A 19211-nucleotide genomic window follows, 5' to 3' on the forward strand; every position below is an offset into this window, starting at 1 on the left:
ACATTCCAAGGCCAAATTTGCCTGTACTCCAGGTGTTTCCTCACTTCCTACTTTTGCATTCCAGTCCCCTATAATGAAAAGGACATCTTTTTTGGGTGTTAGTTCTAAAGGGTCTTGTAGGTCTTCACAGAACTGTTCAACTTCAGCTTCTTCAGCGTTACTGGTTGGGGCATAGACTTGGATTACCGTGATATTGAATGGTTTGCCTTGGAAACGAACAGAGATCATTCTGTCGTTTTTGAGATTGCATGCAAGTACTGCATTTCGGACTCTCTTGTTGACCATGATGGCTACTCCATTTCTTCTAAGGGATTCCTGTCCACAGTAGTAGATATAACGGTCATCTGAATTAAATTCACCCATTCCAGTCCATTTTAGTTCGCTGATTCCTATAATGTCGACGCTCACTCTTGCCATCTCTTGTTTGACCACTTCCAATTTGCCTTGATTCATGGACCTGACATTCCACATTCCTATGCAATATTGCTCTTTACAGCATTGGACCTTGCTTCTATCACCAGTCACATCCACAGATGGGTACTGTTTTTGCTTTGGCTCCATCCTTTCATTCTTTCTGGAGTTATTTGTTAGTTCACACTAAATAGATGATTATTATTGTTATTGCTGTTCAGCTGCTAAATCATGTCCAACTCTTTGCAACCCCATAGACTGCAGCATGCCAGATTTCCCTGGCATTCACTATCTCTAAGAGTTTGCTCCAACATGTGTCCATTGAGTTGATGATGCTATTTAACCACCGTGTCCTCTGCTACCCTCTTTTCCTTGTATCTTCAACTTTTCCCAGCATCAGGGCCTTTTTCAATGAGTCCGTTCCTCACATCAGGTAGCCAAAGTATTAGAGCTTCAGCTTCAGCATCAATCGTTCCAATGAGTATTCAGGGTTGATTTCTTATAGGATTCATTGGTTTGATCTCCACACTGCCCAAGGGACTCTCAAAAGTCTTCTCCAACACCACAGTTCAAAAGCAACGAGTCTTCAGCACTAAGCCTTCTTTCTGATCCAACTCTCATATCCATACATGACTACTGGAAAAACCATATCTTTGACCATACGGACCTTTGTCAGCAAAGTGATGTCTCTGCTTTTTAATATGCTATCCAGGTTTGTCATAGCTTTTCTTCCAAAGAGCAATAACCTTTTAATTTCATGGCTGTAGTCACCATTCACAGTGATTTTGGGGCCCGAGAAAACAAAATGTGTCACTGTTTCCATTGTTTCCCCATCTACTTGCCATGAAGTGATGGGACCCGATGCCATGATCTTAGTCTTTGGAATGCTGAGTTTTAAGGCAGCTTTTTCACTCTCCTCTTTCATCTTCATCAAGAGGATCTTTAAGCTTTCTGTCATTAGGTTGGTGTTATCTGCATATCTGAGCTTACTGATATTTCTCCCAGCAATCTTGATTCCAGCTTGTGCTTCATTCAGCCTGGCATTTTGCATGATGTGTTCTGCACAGAATTTAAATAAGCAAGGTGACAACATACAGCTTTGACATAGCTCTGAAGTTTTTGCTGTATATTTCTGAGTGGCCTTCATAAGAAATGTCCTGTGATGTCTCTGGCAGTCCAGTGGCTGACTCCACACCTCCACTGCCGAGGGCAAGAGTTAACCATTGGTTGGGGAACTCCAATCCTGCATGCTGTAGTCCTGCATGAAAACATTTTTTTTTTGTCTTTAGCCAGTATCTCAGCTCCCAGGGAGTGTCCCCATTGGTTCCTGAGTCTCTGGCAGATGCTTTAAGATTACTAACTGGGTCCCCTTTACCTACAGTCCATATGTTTCTCAGTCTTGTGTTTTTGTGTTCAAATCAACTGAGTTTTCATGCACACCATTCAGAAGTGGCTTTTCTGTTTCCTGCAGTTGTATACTTTTCCTGGATATATTTCCCATTGGTTTTCAAAGTCAGGTATTTTAGGGGCTTGTCTCTCCTGCATAGGATCTAGGGGTTGCAATGGCTGACATGGAACCTGAATCCCTCACAACTGAGAGAGAAGATCTGTACCTTTGTTATCTCTCCCAGTTGTGGATTGCTGTGGCTGGGATGTGGTTTTTCCCCTTGGCAATACTGTTTGTCTTTCCTACCCATCTCAGTGCTGTCCTTTTACCTTTTGTTGTGGAGGCTCTATTCATCCATGTTCCATATGTACTTAATTAAATTTGTTGTGCCTATAGCTCGATAAAGAACAGAAATGGTATGGACCTAACAGAAGCAGAAGATATTAAGAAGAGATGGCAAGAATACACAGAAGAACTGTACAAAAAGGATCTTCATGACCCGGATAATCACGATGGTGTGATCACTCATCTAGAACCAGACATCTTGGAATGTGAAGTGAAGTGGGCCTTAGAAAGCATCACTACAAACAAAGCTAGTGGAGGTGATGGAATTCCAGTAGAGCTATTTAAAATCCTGAAAGATGATGCTGTGAAAGTGCTGCATTCAATATCCCAGCAAATTTGGAAAACTCAGCAGTGGCCACAGGACTGGAAAAGGTCAGTTTGCATTCCAATCCCAAAGAAAGTCAATGCAAAAGAATGCTCAAACTACCACACAATGGCACTCATCTCACACGCTAGTAAAGTAATGCTCAAAATTCTACAAACCAGGCTTCTGCAATACGTGAACCGTGAACTTCCAGATGTTCAAGCTGGTTTTACAAAAGGCAGAGGAACCAGAGATCAAATTGCCAACATCCGCTGGATGGTGGGAAAAGCAAGAGAGTTTCCGAAAAACATCTATTTCTGCTTTATTGACTATGCCAAAGCCTTTGACTGTGTGGATCACAATAAACTGTGGAAAATTCTGAAAGAGATGGGAATACCAGACCACCTAACCTGCCTCTTGAGAAATCTGTATCCAGGCCAGGAAGCAACAGTTAGAACTGGACATGGAACAATAGACTGGTTCCAAATAGGAAAAGGAGGACGTCAAGGCTGTATATTGTCACCCTGCTTATTTAACTTATATGCAGAGTACATCATGAGAAACACTGGACTGAAAGAAACACAAGCTGGAATCAAGATTGCCGGGAGAAATATCAATAACCTCAGATATGCAGACAACACCACCCTTATGGCAGAAAGTGAAGAGGAACTAAAAAGCATCATGACGAAATTAAAAGAGGAGAGTGAAAAGGTTGGCTTAAAGCTCAACATCCAGAAAATGAAGATCGTGGCATCCAGTTCCATCACTCCATGGCAAATAGATGGTGAAACAGTGGAAACAGTCAGACTTTATTTTGGGGGGGCTCCAAAATCACTGCATGGTGTCCTTTTACCATGCAGATGGTGATTGCAGCCATGAAATTAAAAGACACTTACTCCTTGGAAGAAAAGTTATGACCATCCTAGATAGCATATTCAAAAGCAGAAACACTACTTTGCCAACTAAGGTCCGTCTAATCAAGGCTATGGTTTTTCCAGTAGTCATGTATGGATGTGAGAGTTGGACTGTGAAGAAGGCTGAGCGCCAAAGAATTGATGCTTTTGAACTGTGGTGTTGGAGAAGACTTGAGAGTCCCTTGGACTGCAAGGAGATCCAACCAGTCCACTCTGAAGGAGATCAACCCTGAGATTTCTTTGGAAGGAATGATGCTAAAGCTGAAGCTCCAGTACTTTGGACACCTCATGCGAAGAGTTGATTCATTGGAAATGACTTTGATGCTGGGAGGGATTGGTGGCAGGAGAAGAAGGCGACGACCGAGGATGAGATGGCTGGATGACATCACGGACACGATGGACTCGAGTCTGAGTGAACTCCGGGAGTTGGTGATGGACAGCGAGGCCTAGCGTGCTGCGATTCATGGGGTCACAAAGAGTCGTACAGGACTGAGCGACTGAACTGAACTGAATAGGGAGAGGTGAGTTCAGGTTCTTCCTATGCTAACATCTTGAACCCTCTCCCAAGAACACTATCTTTAAACTTGCTGTGTGCCCTTTACTATTTCACTTCCACTCTCTTCCTTGTCAGAGCTATACTAAATTCTGTGTTTATAATATAATGATCTTTATAGTTTTTCCACATATACTTGTCTCCTGAAAGAATACATTATTTAATTTAGCCACTGTTTTTGAACTTAAAGTGCAAATATACTGTATGTATGCTGCAGCTTACTTTTTAAACTTTTTCCCTATAACATATGCCTGACATTCATCCATGTTGTTGCATACAGTTTCAATTCATTCACTTTCTCTGTTGCATAAATATATTTATCTATTCTCCTGCTGATTGACATTTGTATGGTTTCTAGTTAAGGATAAGTACTATTAAGAACATTTTTGTACATGTTTCCTGGTGCACACAAGGTATCAAGGCTTTCACTATGGTATATATCTAGGAGTTGAATTACTGGTCAGTAGGCTTTGTCTACTGTACGAAACTCCAATACTCTGGCCACCTGATGTGAAGTGCCAACTCATTAGAAAAGACTCTGATGCTGGGAAAGATTGAAAGCAGGAGGAGAAGGGGATGACAGAGGCCAACACGGTTGGATGGCATCATTGACTCAATGAACATGAGTTTGAGCAAGCTCTGAGAGATGGTGAAGGGCAGGGAAGCCTGGCAAGCTGCAATCCATGGGGTTGCAAAGAGTCAGACATGACTGAGCAACTGAACAACAGCAGCAAGGCAAAATACATCTTCAGCTAAAGAAGGTAATGCCAAATTATTTCCTAAAATAATGGTTGGACCAACTCATACTTTCATCAGCAGTGAAATAAGTTTCTTCCCCTGTTTTTTTTTCCCTCAATTTCTTTTACTCATTTGAAATAAAAAAAATTTTCTGCTACATGTTTTTACTTCCCAAAAGATTAACTTTCAACTGTTTTCCTGAAACATCTATATTTCATTTCTTGCTGTTCGTATTTCAAAGTGAGGCACTAGAAAGCTGATTAAAAGCTCAATATACACAAATAGGGCTTGCCAACAGTGGGTTTCACTGACCGCTCAGGGACCTGGATGTTTCCCTGGAAGACCACGTTAAATACCAATGTAAATAGGCCTTCCCTCTGGGGCCAAGCAGTCTCTCCAGAGAGGACTCCTTCAGCTTCTTCCTTCTGTGACATTCTGAGATTAAGATTAATTTGATTATAAAGGGATTAAGAATATTCCTATGTAGGCTTTCACTTCAGTTTTCCTTGTTTTCAGTTTAGCACCTCTCCCCTATCTTTTTCCACTGCAGCTAGTTTTGAACTTCCCCAAATCAAGTATTTCCAGTGTCTCACTACCTCTTACAGAGATTTTCTAGTCTCTTTCTGATTACCTCATGCCACAATCTCATCCTTCTGCATTATCTGACTCCTCAAATTTCTGTATCTCTCAAGACTTTTGAAACCCAAGTTTGCTGTCAGTGGAACTTTCTGTAGACATCTAATATTCAGATTTTTGAGCTTTGGTAACTTCTCTATGCCTTCCAAAAACAACTCAACAGCAATTGTCTCCTTTCCTAGTTGCTTAGTCCTTGTGGGTTTACACGTTTATTAAAGTAATTCATTTATTCTCATTTTAGAAGAATCTTGGGAGGAAGCAAATGTGTGTTAAGTCCACTTTAACTGTAAATTCTTTCCTTACATACTTTAAGCACATTAAATGTAATGAAATTATAATGACATCATCTGTAGTTGTATACTTGTTATAAATAAACATGCTTTGCAAGGTAAACCGTTTTCTTAGAAATGATGCTGAAGACATTTAAATACATATGTCCTCCTAAATACAAGAGTTGCTTTAGATTTTCAAAAGGAAAAGATTTTTCAAAAGATGTTTCCTAATGATATACACTTCATCCTCAAATACTAATAAACATTGTTAAAACAGATTCATATTACTCCCTTCCCCAAAAAATGTGAAATGCAAAAAACAAGGATACAATTGTACATATGAGCTGTATGTTTGAAACACTCCTTTTATATTAAATAGAAATGCATTTATCATTTGCAAGCCTGTAAATATTTATGAATATAAACATGTTATTATGAACAATTTCAGGGGAAAAAGCTGGAAAATCTTTGATATATCTTAAGAGGAAATAGATATTAGATGGATAAAATTAATGTTTTAAACAGAAAATGTAACTCAAGTTGAAAAAAATAAGTTAATCAGAGTTAACAAAAACAAATTCCTTTCCACCAGTCGATTTTTCATTAAGTATAAAGAAAATGATGCAGTTTCACTGGAGAATCTAGGCTCTAACCTTTGCTATTAGGTATTTATATTGTTGTAACATATATTTGAAAAATATTGAAATTAATCCAGTTTATTTACCACCAATGTGTAAGGTATTCTTCAAAGACCACAGGTGCAGTTCAGTCAAGCAGAATGACATCTGATGGCAGAAGGAATCTCTATGCTGTTTAAAAAATAATTAAGAAGAGGTGTCAATTGATTACCTTCTATTGCCAATAAAATCAAGATCCCTTAGAAATAATAAAAAGAATCATTTGTCACTACTGATATTTGAGATACGGTTCATTAGAATAAACACAATTTAATATATCCTTAGTTAACCACCCAGAAATAAATGAAAAAAAAATCACTTTTCCTAGATTTAGTATGTCAGCGCATTGAGAAACATAGTAAGAAGAATATATATATATATATATAATATTTGGGTTTCCAATAATACATGATTTTTAAAACTGAGTTTATTTAGAATTAGTATTTTAAGATTTTTAAGGAAAAGAAATATCTGCTAGGTAGTTATTAAGTACAAAAACATTTTGTGGTGCATTTTTAATATAAAAAGCAAGTATTTGCAATCTTTCACATGCAAACAGGCTAATTGGAATTCCCAAGATGAATGGTATATAGTTACTATTATAGGAAACATATTTACTTAGAAGTAAACTGTGTGAAACCACATTAGCATTCAAATTAATTTGTTCATCTGCATGTCATGATAGATCCAGATATTCTACACTACATTCATTTTTTAAAAAAGATAGCAAAGTTTTACATCTTATATTTCCTGCCAGTTCTAACAGTAGGGCCTAGTGATGGATATACAGTTCAGTTCAGTTCAGTTCAGTTCAGTTCAGTCACTCAGTCGTGTCCGACTCTTTGCGACCCCATGAATCGCAGCATGCCAGGCCTCCCTGTCCATCACCATCTCCCGGAGTTCACTCAGACTCACATCCATCGAGTCAGTGATGCCATCCAGCCATCTCATCCTCTGTCGTCTCCTTTTCCTCCTGCCCCCAATCCCTCCCAGCATCAAAGTCTTTTCCAATGAGTCAACATGAGGTGGCCAAAGTACTGGAGTTTCAGCTTTAGCATCATTCCTTCCAAAGAAATCCCAGGGTTGATCTCCTTCAGAATGGACTGGTTGGATCTCCTTGCAGTCCAAGGGACTCTCAAGAGTCTTCTCCAACACCACAGTTCAAAAGCATCAATTCTTTGGCACTCAGCCTTCTTCACAGTCCAACTCTCACATCCATACATGACTACTGCAAAAACCATAGCCTTGACTAGACGGACCTTAGTTTGATACTGTTTCCATGATGGATATTATTTATACTTAAAAAAAATTAATTAGAACTTCATTAATTTTGACTAATTGGACAAAGGCCAATCTGAAAAAAAAGTAACATTTTACAAATATTTTAAAGGAATTTAAATAACTTTCAAATGTTTGCTTGGAAATACATGTAAGTATTATACTACATGTAAATTTTCCTGTATATTAGAAATACATAAACTATTGACATTTTCTTCATACAGATCATAAAAAGAACTGCTATTTCCAACAAACTTCTGAATATTTTATGACATCTACTATATGAAAATAATACCTTGAAAAATATTTTATGACATTTATTATATGGAAAAAAAAGTTCTCAGCTTCTTTAACATTGCTGCTGCTGCTGCTAAGTTGCTTCAGTTGTGTCCAACTCTTCGCGACCCCATGGGCTGCAGCCTACCAGGCTCCTCCACCCATGGGATTTTCCAGGCAAGAGTACCGGAGTGGGGTGCCATTGCCTTCTCCGTCTTTAACATTAGGAGTGACTAAAAATATTTCTCCATACTATTTATGAATGATAATCCAAAATACTTTTAGACATAATACAGACTTTGTTAGTCCTTACCTCACCTTTACTTTTGACCTCAATGTACTTATAATCATCAAGTTTCAGATGCATGTTCAACTAATGATACACAGTTACTAATTGCTGAAATGGCAGAGTAATCAATTTCACAGTATAACAGAAGGGCTTAAGCCTTCTTGGAACAGCAGGGCACTGAGAAAGCTACTGAGAAATTATAAAATGTTCACAGGACCTCAGCGAAGCAAAGGATTTCACCAGTTAAATGATGATGATAGCAGCATATAATACTATGGACCTGCCTGTGACAAGCATTCTTCTAAAATTTTACACATATTAACTCAAATATGTAACTCTTTGAAGTAGTATCACTATTACTCCTATAATGAGGAAACTAAGACATAGAAAAGTCATATAGCCAGCAGGTAGTAGAGGTGGGCTTTAAATCTAAACAGACAGGTTTTCAGACTCTGTGCCGGCAACACAGGACACTTACTATACTGGGGTATACAGAATTGATGCTTTTGCACTGTGGTGATGGAGAAGACTCTTGAGAATCCCTTGGACTGCAAGGAGATCCAACCAGTCCATCCTAAAGGAGATCAGTCCTGGGTGTTCATAAGAAGGACTGATGCTGAAGCTGAAACTCCAATACTTTGACCACCTCATGCGAAGAGACCCTGATGCTAGGAGGGATTGGGGGCAGGAGGAGAAGGAGACGACAGAGGATGAGATGGCTGGATGGCATCACTGACTCAATGGACATGAGTTTGAGTGAACTCCGGGAGATGGTGATGGACAGGGAGGCCTGGCATGCTGTGGTTCATGGGGTCGCAAAGAGTCGGACATGACTGAGCGACTGAACTGGACTGAGGGAGTGTATACACAGTAGTTTGAGTAAAACAACAGTGTTAGATCAAGATGCATGGTAGAAAAGCATAGAAAAATGAAGTTGAAAAGAGTAGCAAAAAACAGGCTATAATAAATAGCAAATTTTGGATTGATCTGAATTCACTTTCTTCCTTGTACTAAAGTGCCTTAAAAGTTTAGAGATGAAACAAAAGAGCCTTTGACCTCCAGATATGGTATTCTAAACAGAAGATGGCTGCCACATATATAGATATGCTAAGAGAACTAGTGGGCTCATTACCATGAAGGATTCTCTAGCAGGCAATAGAGAAAAAGGGATATTAAAACTCACCTGTATTTTTCAATTCAACTATTATCTTTCTGAGTTGTCACCTGGGAGTTACTAGTGAGGCTGCCATTATTCAAAATATTTCCAAAGCTGTGTTCTTTGAAATTGCGTGGCTCAGAGGTTAAAGCGTCTGCCCGCAATGCAGAGACCCGGGTTCGATCCCTGGGTCGGGAAGATCCCCTGGAGAAGGAAATGGCAACCCACTCCAGTACTCTTGCCTGGAGAATCCCATGGAGGGAGGAGCCTGGTAGGCTACTATTCCATGGGGTCACAAAGAGCTGGACAGGACTGAGGGACCTCACTTTCACTTTCACTTTCTTTTCAGTCAGTTTCATGAGACTTATTCGGAATTGTTACTTTATAGTTGTACTTTTTTAAGACTAAAATACTTACTATATTAGAATATGTAAACCGCATCTTTGTCATTCAGATAGGTGAGGCCTGGAATATCGGTTTGAAGAATCAATTAATGGGACTTCCTGGCAGTTCAATATTTAAGAATCCGAGTTCCCAGTATAAGGGATATGGGTTCAATCTCTGGTCAGGGAACTAAGATTCTACATGCCTCGTGGCACTGCCTAAGAATCAATTAATAAATTAAATAAATTTCATATTTATTAAACTTAATATGTGGACTCTAGACTCTTAACTACCTGGCTTCTTATTCTCTCACACTCACGTACAGATGTGCTCAGTGCTCAGTCATGTCCAACTCTTTGCAATCCTATAGACTGTAGCCTGCCAGGCTCCTCTGTCCATGGAATTTTCCAGACAAGAATACTGGAGTGGGTTGCCATTTCCTACTCCAGGGAATCTTCCTGACCCAGGGATCAAACTCAAGTCTCCTGAATTGCAGGTGGATTCTTTTGCCACTGAGCTACTAGGGAAATTCTCTAACTTCTCACTAATATGCATAAATTACTTAACTTCTCTAAGTTTCGCCAAACATAAAATGGGTATAATAAAGTACCTACCACAGGACTAGTTATCTTAATATTGCTGCTGTAGTATTTGCTGCTATTACTCAAATGTCTAGCACCGTGTAAATTTATATGGAAAAAACAAAGAAGTATTAAACATGATCTTAAAGGTCCATATAGTCAAAGCTATGATTTTTCAGTACTCAGGTAGAGATGTGAGAGTTGGACAATGAAGAAAGCTGAGTGCCAAAGAACTGATGTTTTTAAACTGATGTTGCAAAAGACTCTTGAGAGTCCCTTGGACTGCAAGGAGATCAAACCAGTTAATCGTACAGGAAATCAGTCCTGAATATTCACTAGAAGGACTGATGCTAAAGCTAAAGCTCCAGCACTTTGGCCACCTGATGCAAAGAACTGACTCCTTAGAAAACACCCTGATGCTGGGAAAGATTGACAGCAGGAGGAGAAGGGGACGACAGAGGATGAGATGGTTGGATAGCATCACCAACTTGAGTTTGAGCAAGCTCCAGGAATTGGTGATAGACAGGGAAGCCTGGCATGCTGCAGTCCATGGGGTTGGAAAGAGTTGGATACGACTGAGCGACTGAACTGAACTACCTTACATAGGGAGAAATGAATGAACGACTTAGTACAAGAGGGATTTTATAATGGAAAAGTACCTAATTGTGGAGAAGCTTCTACACCAGAGGAAGTATTGAATTAGCCCATGCAAATGGATCAATATTTCACTAGGAACAGCGAAGAAAAGATATGATGAAACAGGCACGTACTTTCTTTGACACTGAGCACTAAAGTCATAACTTGTAGACTATATTAGAAAATAGAAACACTCTTCAATTTAGTGTTTATTTAGATACCAATAACGAGAATTTATGAATTCTAACAAAGGCTGAAGTTTAGCTGTTAGTAGCTACATAATAAGGTTTCATCATGCAAATTAGAGATAAAATTTTAGCCAAAAACAGAAGGCCACACTTTTACTTACATATCAAAAGAAGACTACACTTGTAAGTCTACTTTTCAGTTTAAGTCAATCAGTAATAAAGATTCTGTCAAAACATTCCCATGAGACTTCCCTTGTGGTCCAGTGGTTAAGAGTCTGCATGCCAAAGGAGAGGACATGGGTTCAATCCCCGGGTCTGAGAGGATCCCACTTGCCATAGAGTGGCTGGACCCACCCGCATCACAACTCCTGAGCCTTTGCACCTAGTTGTGATCTGCAAAAGAGAAGCCACTGTAAAGAGGAGACTACACAGCCCAACAAAGAGTAGCCCCTGCTCACTGCAACTGGAGAGGCCTGAGCAGCAACAAAGACCCAGATGAGCCATAAATAAATAAGAAACACTCCCCTGGTGACAGAAATGAAGAGTCAATCACAGCTTCTTTTTAATCCATACTAGCTATTCTTCATAAGAGGTAGAGAAGCTTTTAACTTGAAAACCTATAGGTCCACTGTGTGCTGCTGCTGCTGCTGCTGCTGCTGCTAAGTCGCTTCAGTCATGTCGGACTCTGTGCAACCCCATAGACAGCAGCCCATCAGGCTCTGCCATCCCTGGGATTCTCCAGGCAGGAACACTGGAGTGGGTTGCCATTTCCTTCTCCAATGCATGAAAGTGAAAAGTGAAAGTGAAGTCACTCAGTCGTGTCTGACTCTTCGCGACCCCATGGACTGCAGCCTATCAGGCTCCTCTGTCCATGGGATTTTTCCAGGCAAAAGTACTGGAGTGGGTGGTCCACTGCGCATCTTTACTAAATTTGAAAATCCTAAACTACTCGGAAATTATGGAAGAGAATAAGCAAAACAATGTCTGTAGACAGCACAAAATGTCAAGTACAAAGCTTTGACTCTTTGCATTTGGACATAAGGGGAAATTCTGAGACTAGCACGGTGGAAAGTCTATGATCTGGACTTGAAAACAGGATTCATTTGTAGTTTCATTGGGGGTGGGAGGACTGAGAAAAATGTACAAGTTGTTTCTAAAAATGCTCCAATGTATAAACAGTATTGCTCCAGTTTCCCACGGAAAAAGACTAGGACAAAGAGGAGAGAGACATTCTACTTAGAACCACCCCTGGAATATTTGGTTTAACGGTTATGAAGTGGCCACAGGGGTTGGTGCTCAGGAGAACATAAGTAGGTCTGGTAGCCCTTTGCATTACTGTACTCAGAGTGGTGATATCCAGACAAAGCAGGATCCACACCCAGCAAAAGTAGACGTGGTGGCAGCAATAATGTGTTGATGGAGCAGGTGTAGCAGGTGTGGCAGGTGAGGTGAGAAGAAAATGGCTAAAATGGCTAGTGTTCACTAGTAAATGACTGGACTTATTTATGAATACATGTGACAACTCTTGCAGGTTTCCCAAAATATGTGTAATTAGGGAGGAAGCTTTGCAGGGTCATGCATTAGAGGGGAGGCAAAAGATAGTCAAATGCAGCTTATTCATCCTTATTTTCCTCTGAACTTCAAATATCTGCTAATAAGACCATATAAAATTAAAAAGAATTAATACGGTAAATTTTTTAATATTTGTAAAAATCCATAATTACTAGATAGACATGGTGGGAGGGGACCAAATCAACATCCTGTCTAGTCCTCAACATGTCTTGCTATCTTTAAACTGTGCAGGTTTTTTCAAAGACTCAGACCTTTAAAGGTCTAGCATCTTACTCAAGAATGCCACCAGTTAAAAAGAATGTTGTAATTTCCATGTTTGAAAAATCTGCCTGAAGGAAGCCGTCAAGACTGAGCTCGTATCATTCAAATAGTGTATTAGTGCATAAACAGTTGTTTTTGAAGGAGGAAAGAAAAGAATTTCCGAAGAATTCTGGTTTCTGCATTCTGAGAGGGGATGTGGCCAAGGTTTTAAAAGGCAGTGAAACAGAAAGTGCCTAACAAAGTGGAGAAATATTGCCCTACTCAGTGCCCCTGTGCATTTCTCTAGGGATAAAACCCAATACACAGGACTTAGAGCGAAACCTACACATGGAAAAACGAATAAAACAGTGAATGACTAAAAATACAGCAAATTTTCTTAATATTGACTAGGAAAAAGAATTATCCAAGTGAAAAGAATAGCAGAAGGAAAAAGATAAACAAGAAAAATTGTCTAATAATTTAATTTTCATTTATTCTTAAATATCATTTTATTTTCTGTTTAATTTTATAAGGCAGTTGATGACAGTCTCAGAAGGCCATTCTGAATTCAAATGTCCAGTCTTCATGACAGAATAAGAAGCATGATTTCAACTGAACTTGATCTAAATCTCAATTGTTCTCTTGTAAAGGGGAGAATCTATGATAACCAAATTTTGAGGATAAAAAAATGAGAGGATCTTAGAGAACCTTTCTCATTTTCTAGTTACATCTTCAAAAGGTTTAAAGCCTTCTTTCCAAAACAGATCACAGTATGAACGTGAACATGAAGTTGCTCAGTGTGTCCGACTCTTTGCAACCCCATGGACTATAGCCTACCAGGCTCCTCTGTCCATGGGATTTTCCAGGCAATAGTACTGGAGTGGATTGCCATTTCCTTCTCCAAGGGATCTTCCCAACCCAGGGATCAAACCTGGGTCTCCCGCATCATAGACAGACGCTTTGCTGTCTGAGCCACCAGGGAAGTCACAGTATAATAAATACTTATTTGTCTTAAGATTGTGAGTGCATGCTAAGTTACCTGAGTAGTGTCCAACTCTTTGCGACCCTACGGACTGCTGCTAAGTGAATCTGCAGAATATCTGTCTTTCCTGGTTTCTTAGGTCAGCTACTTTGACTACTTTGGAAAGGAAAGGAAGCCTGAGGGTAAATAAAACCCTAATGTAAAACACGATGGAAAAGAAAAATAAACTAAGAGAAGACACTGCTGCAATTTAACAAAGACAGATGATACCTTGGGCTAACAAGACATTTAAAATGAAATGTATGTTAGCAAAATACCTTAAAGAGCCTAAGGAAATCTTTATTGGGCATAAAGTTAGAACATGTTATTTACTATCAATAGACTTTCTGAGGATTATCTAGTCACCAAAATGTACAAAATTAAAGACAACTAAATAGCACAAGTTTAAAATAAACCACTAGTTGACTTAGGTATTCTGGTCATCATTAGGTAATTTCAAAATTATCTAAAATGTAGTGTATTCTCCCATAATCTCTTGTCTACTGCCATCTACACAGAATTATATTAACTATCTGTTAACCATACACATAAACATATTTAATCAATGTCACATTATCAGAAATAAAGATTTTTGAAATATTCAACACTGAACCAAACAATTATATAATAATAAAGTTTATGTAAAAGAGCAGAGGAGTCTCAAAGAAACTTCAAACTTAGATTGAATTTATTCTAACAAAAGACTGGTGTATTGGGAACACTGGGTCATCTGTACCTCAGAGAGTCCTATGATATCTAGTTATTAATTAAATATCACAAAAGCTTTGAGCACCTTAGGTGTCTGACATTTTACTATGAGTCACAGATACAAGAATTTATAAAGCAGGGTCTCTACTATCAAATAGCTAAAATCTAGCATAGCAGATAAAATAATCACAGAAACAGTCATATGAAGTTTGTGATTAATGCAAATTTAACAACATAAACAAAGAGCTATAGACATTCAGTAGATGTTCTAGTTGAATAATAAAGAAATATTCTTGTAAAGTAGGAAGACATTTGAAGATCGTTAGACTTTGATAAAGAGAGAGAAAAAAATGAAACAATATACAAAAACATAAATTAGACAAAAGATGCAAGGCATATTTAAGGAGTAGTCAGCAATTAGTTTGATGCACAAATAGAAGAGATAAATCAGTTCCATACTAAGTAAGTTTTTAAATGCCAAACTTAGGAATTAGAACTTTACATTTTGGTAAATTTCTACTGAAGAATAACGAATAGTTTCTGATCTAGTGAGGTAATTTAGAAAGGAGAATCAACAAATCAGAACTGTTGTAAGATTAACTTTGTGATTGGGAATATTGGAGGGATTTTTTTATACAACTGATCCAAAATCACTGAAGATGGTGATTGCAGCCATGAAATTAAAAGACGCTTACTCCTTGGAAGAAAAGTTATGACCAACCTAAATAGCATATTCAAAAGCAGAGACATTACTTTGCCGACTAAGGTCCATCTAGTCAAGGCTATGGTTTTTCCTGTGGTCATGTATGGATATGAGAGTTGGACTGTGAAGAAGGCTGAGCGCCAAAGAATTGATGCTTTTGAACTATGGTGTTGGAGAAGACTTGAGAGTCCCTTGGACTGCAAGGAGATCCAACCAGTCCATTCTGAAGGAGATCAACCCTGAGATTTCTTTGGAAGGAATGATGCTAAAGCTGAAGCTCCAGTACTTTGGACACCTCATGCGAAGAGCTGACTCATTGGAAAAGACTCTGATGCTGGGAGGGATTCGGGGCAGGAGGAAAAGGGGACGACAGAGGATGAGATGGCTGGATGGCATCATGGACTCGATGGACCTGAGTCTGAGTGAGCTCCGGGAGATGGTGATGGACAGGGAGGCCTGGCGTGCTGCGATTCATAGGGTCGCAAAGAGTCGGACACAACTGAGCAACTGAACTGAACTGAACTGATCTATATAAAAATAAACAGACAACACCAATATTTAGCAACAAGGGCTTGTTGGGATGCTGGCAGTTGGAATGTAAATAAAGCATCAGATTCAAGTGATCATTTGAAGAAGGTATCAAAGGTGTATGGGAACTGATGAATCATGGAAGTGAGGAAAAAGGAGGAATCCATAGTGACCACCATGACACGGCGATCTGCTTACTGCACAGACGTGACCCTTGCCTTGAACATGACTCTACTGAGCAGAAACGCCTCCAACATCTTGTGCTGGTAAAAGACTACCAGCGCATTCTGTTCAACAATGACTGAACCAACTAATTCAACCAACAGCCTCCATTTTCCTAGCCACTGACCTGGCCATAGGCCTAAGCCACTGAATGAGAGCCCAGAAGAAAAATAAATTTGAGGGTAAGTAGTTTGGTAATTCTCCAACACAGAGACAATGGGAAACACAGATTAAGGTGATACAGAGCCAGAAGGGCATGGAGGAGAAAATGGTGTGTGTGTGTTTAAGTGGTTGTATAGTGATCAAACCTGTTGCTTCTGAATTTTAATACAGAGATGACCTCATTACGGTTTCATGAGAAGTAATTTTATCAAGGACACAAAGATTAAGTCTTCTAAAGAAGGTGTGGTTCTACTGCTCTAAATGCTGGGCTCTGAGCCCAAAATGCCTCAATTCTAATCCGGCTATAACAAACTTATCCCAAATCATTCAACCTCTCTGCCTCAATTTCTCCACCTACAAAAACAGAGATAATGATACTGACCTACATTTCTAAGAACACTGTAGAGATTAATTAATTCTGTACATTGCTTTGAAGATGAAAAGCACGGAACATTATTAGCAGGTATTACATAACTAATTGCTTGTGACACTGAAAATTTCATCCTAAAATTTTACTCAAACAGTAGTTATCAAATAAATGTCCTAGCTCCCTTAGTAACATTTATCTCCAAATGTTACTAAATTATTATTTTAAATGTATCTAGTTTTTTTTACATTACATCGTGTTATCTCATAGTATATAAAGATGTAGATCACTCCAGACATCTAGAACACTTTTTCAACCTAAACAATCAGGACATATTTATCTGAAAATCAGCATCTATTGAGAGTAGTCAATAAATGCTAAAAGGTAATACATACTTCAAGTTACAAAATTTTAATTTAATAAATAACACTAAGCAATTAAATGGCAGAAGCAACATGCAAAAGCACAAAGCAGTATGTTGAAAACAGTCTATCATGTCCTTATTTTTTTAAGTTATAGAACCTAAAAGCATACAAAAACCTATCTTTGTACAGAAAATGAAGATTGAAACTTTTAAATCCATTAGACACTTTGTGCAGTCTTTTGTGTCTTCTTGGGTTTTAAAACTATAATAATAATAATGCATGCTTACTGTTTTAAAAAATGGAAATACAAAAGTATTTGATGTTAAAATGAATTCCCTTCCCAGAGGCCCTCCCTACTCTGAAGGGAGCCATTACACAACATGGTAGGTGGCCCTCCAGACTCTACTTAACAGCACGTCCCTTCACATACTGACATGTTTTGTATTTTAGTAAAGACAGTATTTTACTCAACATACAATTTGCTTTTTTTTTTCACTGAACACAACAGCATGGATATCCTCTGTTAGCATATAAAGATTTATCTCATTGTTCTTTTAAAAAGTGCCAGATATTTCACTGCACACTGATCATAATTTACTTAATGAACATGACTGCTCATTTCAGGACTATTTTCATCTTACAAATAAAAATACTATTAAAGTAAATATGCACACCTTACATTTTAATAGGTACTGACAAACTGGCCTCCAAAATGACAGTACCAATTTACATGTCCACCAGTAACATGACTGCCTTTTTCCCCATGTCCTTCCTCAATATGCTACGAAGTGAAGTGAAGTTGCTCAGTTGTGTCCGACTCTTTGTGACCCCGTGGACTATAGCCCACCAGGCTCTTCCGTCCATGGGATTCTCCAGGCAAGAATACTGGAGTGGGTTGCCATTTCCTTCTCCAGGGGATCTTCCCAACCCAGGGATCAAACCCGGGTCTCCCGCATTGCAGGCAGATGCTTTAACCACTGAGCTACCAGGGTTTTTAATTTTTGCCAATCTGGAAGGTGAAAAATGAAAAGGTGAAAAACTTGCAGTTTTAAGTTTCATTTTTCCATTCATTAAAGAGATCAAACAGCATGTCATGTATTTTTTAACAATTGTTTCTTCTATAAACTACCATTTCCCAACTTTGCCCATCTTTCTACCGAGTTCTCCATCTCATTCTTTGTGCATTAACATTAATCCTTTGTTATATACATTAGACATATTTCTTTTTAAAATTTATCTTTATACATGAAAATAAGAGAATATAGAATTCACATTTTTTAAAATTCAGGTACGACATCACAGAAAATTCTTTGAACTCAATTTAGCTACTGTTGTGCAGAGTGCCAGGGCCAGGATAGTTCTTCATAGCTGCTAATGATTGGTCAGGTGATGCTATTTCTAAATGAAGCCAAAAGCAATAGGTTCCTGTTTTAAGAGAAGTTGTGCACCATACTCTCTTAAAGAGGTTAGAAAAAATTCTACACCTAGAAAGAATAATAGCAGTCTCTTCATTTTCCCAAAATAAATCATGGCAAAAATCTTTATAAATCTCCTGTTATACTTAAATTTGGAAAATATTTCTCTAGAGCGCTGTTCAAACTGTTTAATTCACTTAGGTAAATAGATCACATCAATTTAACATTTTCTTTATTGTAAGCAGTTTTGACATTTGGACAGTTCACCAATGGCTTCTTCATTGTGGCCTGCTTCCTCCTCTTCTACTACTCTTTACATGCAACAAATTAAATTTCACTAATATTTAAAGATCAGTATTGACCTTTGCATAGCCATTTTCTAGGTTCCTGTTAATACAAACATCTTGTTTGCTGATGCTCTTTTCAAATATTTTACTGCACACAATCTTCCATTATTCCAAAGAGACTTGTGTCTAGTTGAAGTGCATTTTTTTCCATGATCCTGCAAATAATCACAATGGCTTATATCAGGCATTTTAGGAGAAAAAAAACTATGCTTGCCTAAGCAAGTAATAATAGCAACCATAAAATAAGCTTTGCTCACCACGATCTCCAACACATGTACCCACCCTTCTGATCTTTAAAAATATAGACTTAATTCTTTCTAGGATGTATCTCAACCACAACAATAGAGAGACAGGGAATATAGAAATGCTGGCAATGTGACCATGATAAGTAATTCTAGATTGTAATTCCATAAATATAGTTTTATGCTACACCTGAATGGATAGAAAAGAAATGCAACTTTGAAGAGAAAATAAACTGAATTTCAAGAATTCCTAAAGAGATGAGTTAAAGACAAAAGAACACTGAAATGCTCTTA

The 19211-nt window shown here is 38.4% G+C and overlaps 1 protein-coding gene across 1 annotated transcript in view; it reads right to left on the bottom strand.

Moving 5' to 3' along the window:
* Positions 1-19211, bottom strand: part of WDPCP (WD repeat containing planar cell polarity effector) — a 311304-nt gene that overhangs the window by 212093 nt on the left and 80000 nt on the right. The window contains exon 2 of the mRNA XM_013967779.2: positions 6285-6369. Within this exon, the coding sequence (XP_013823233.1) occupies positions 6285-6345 (61 nt within the window). The 5' untranslated portion in view covers positions 6346-6369. The remainder of the gene's footprint in view (positions 1-6284; positions 6370-19211) is intronic.

This window comes from Capra hircus, chromosome 11 (genome assembly GCF_001704415.2).
Source record: "Capra hircus breed San Clemente chromosome 11, ASM170441v1, whole genome shotgun sequence".
Lineage (NCBI taxonomy): Eukaryota > Metazoa > Chordata > Mammalia > Artiodactyla > Bovidae > Capra > Capra hircus.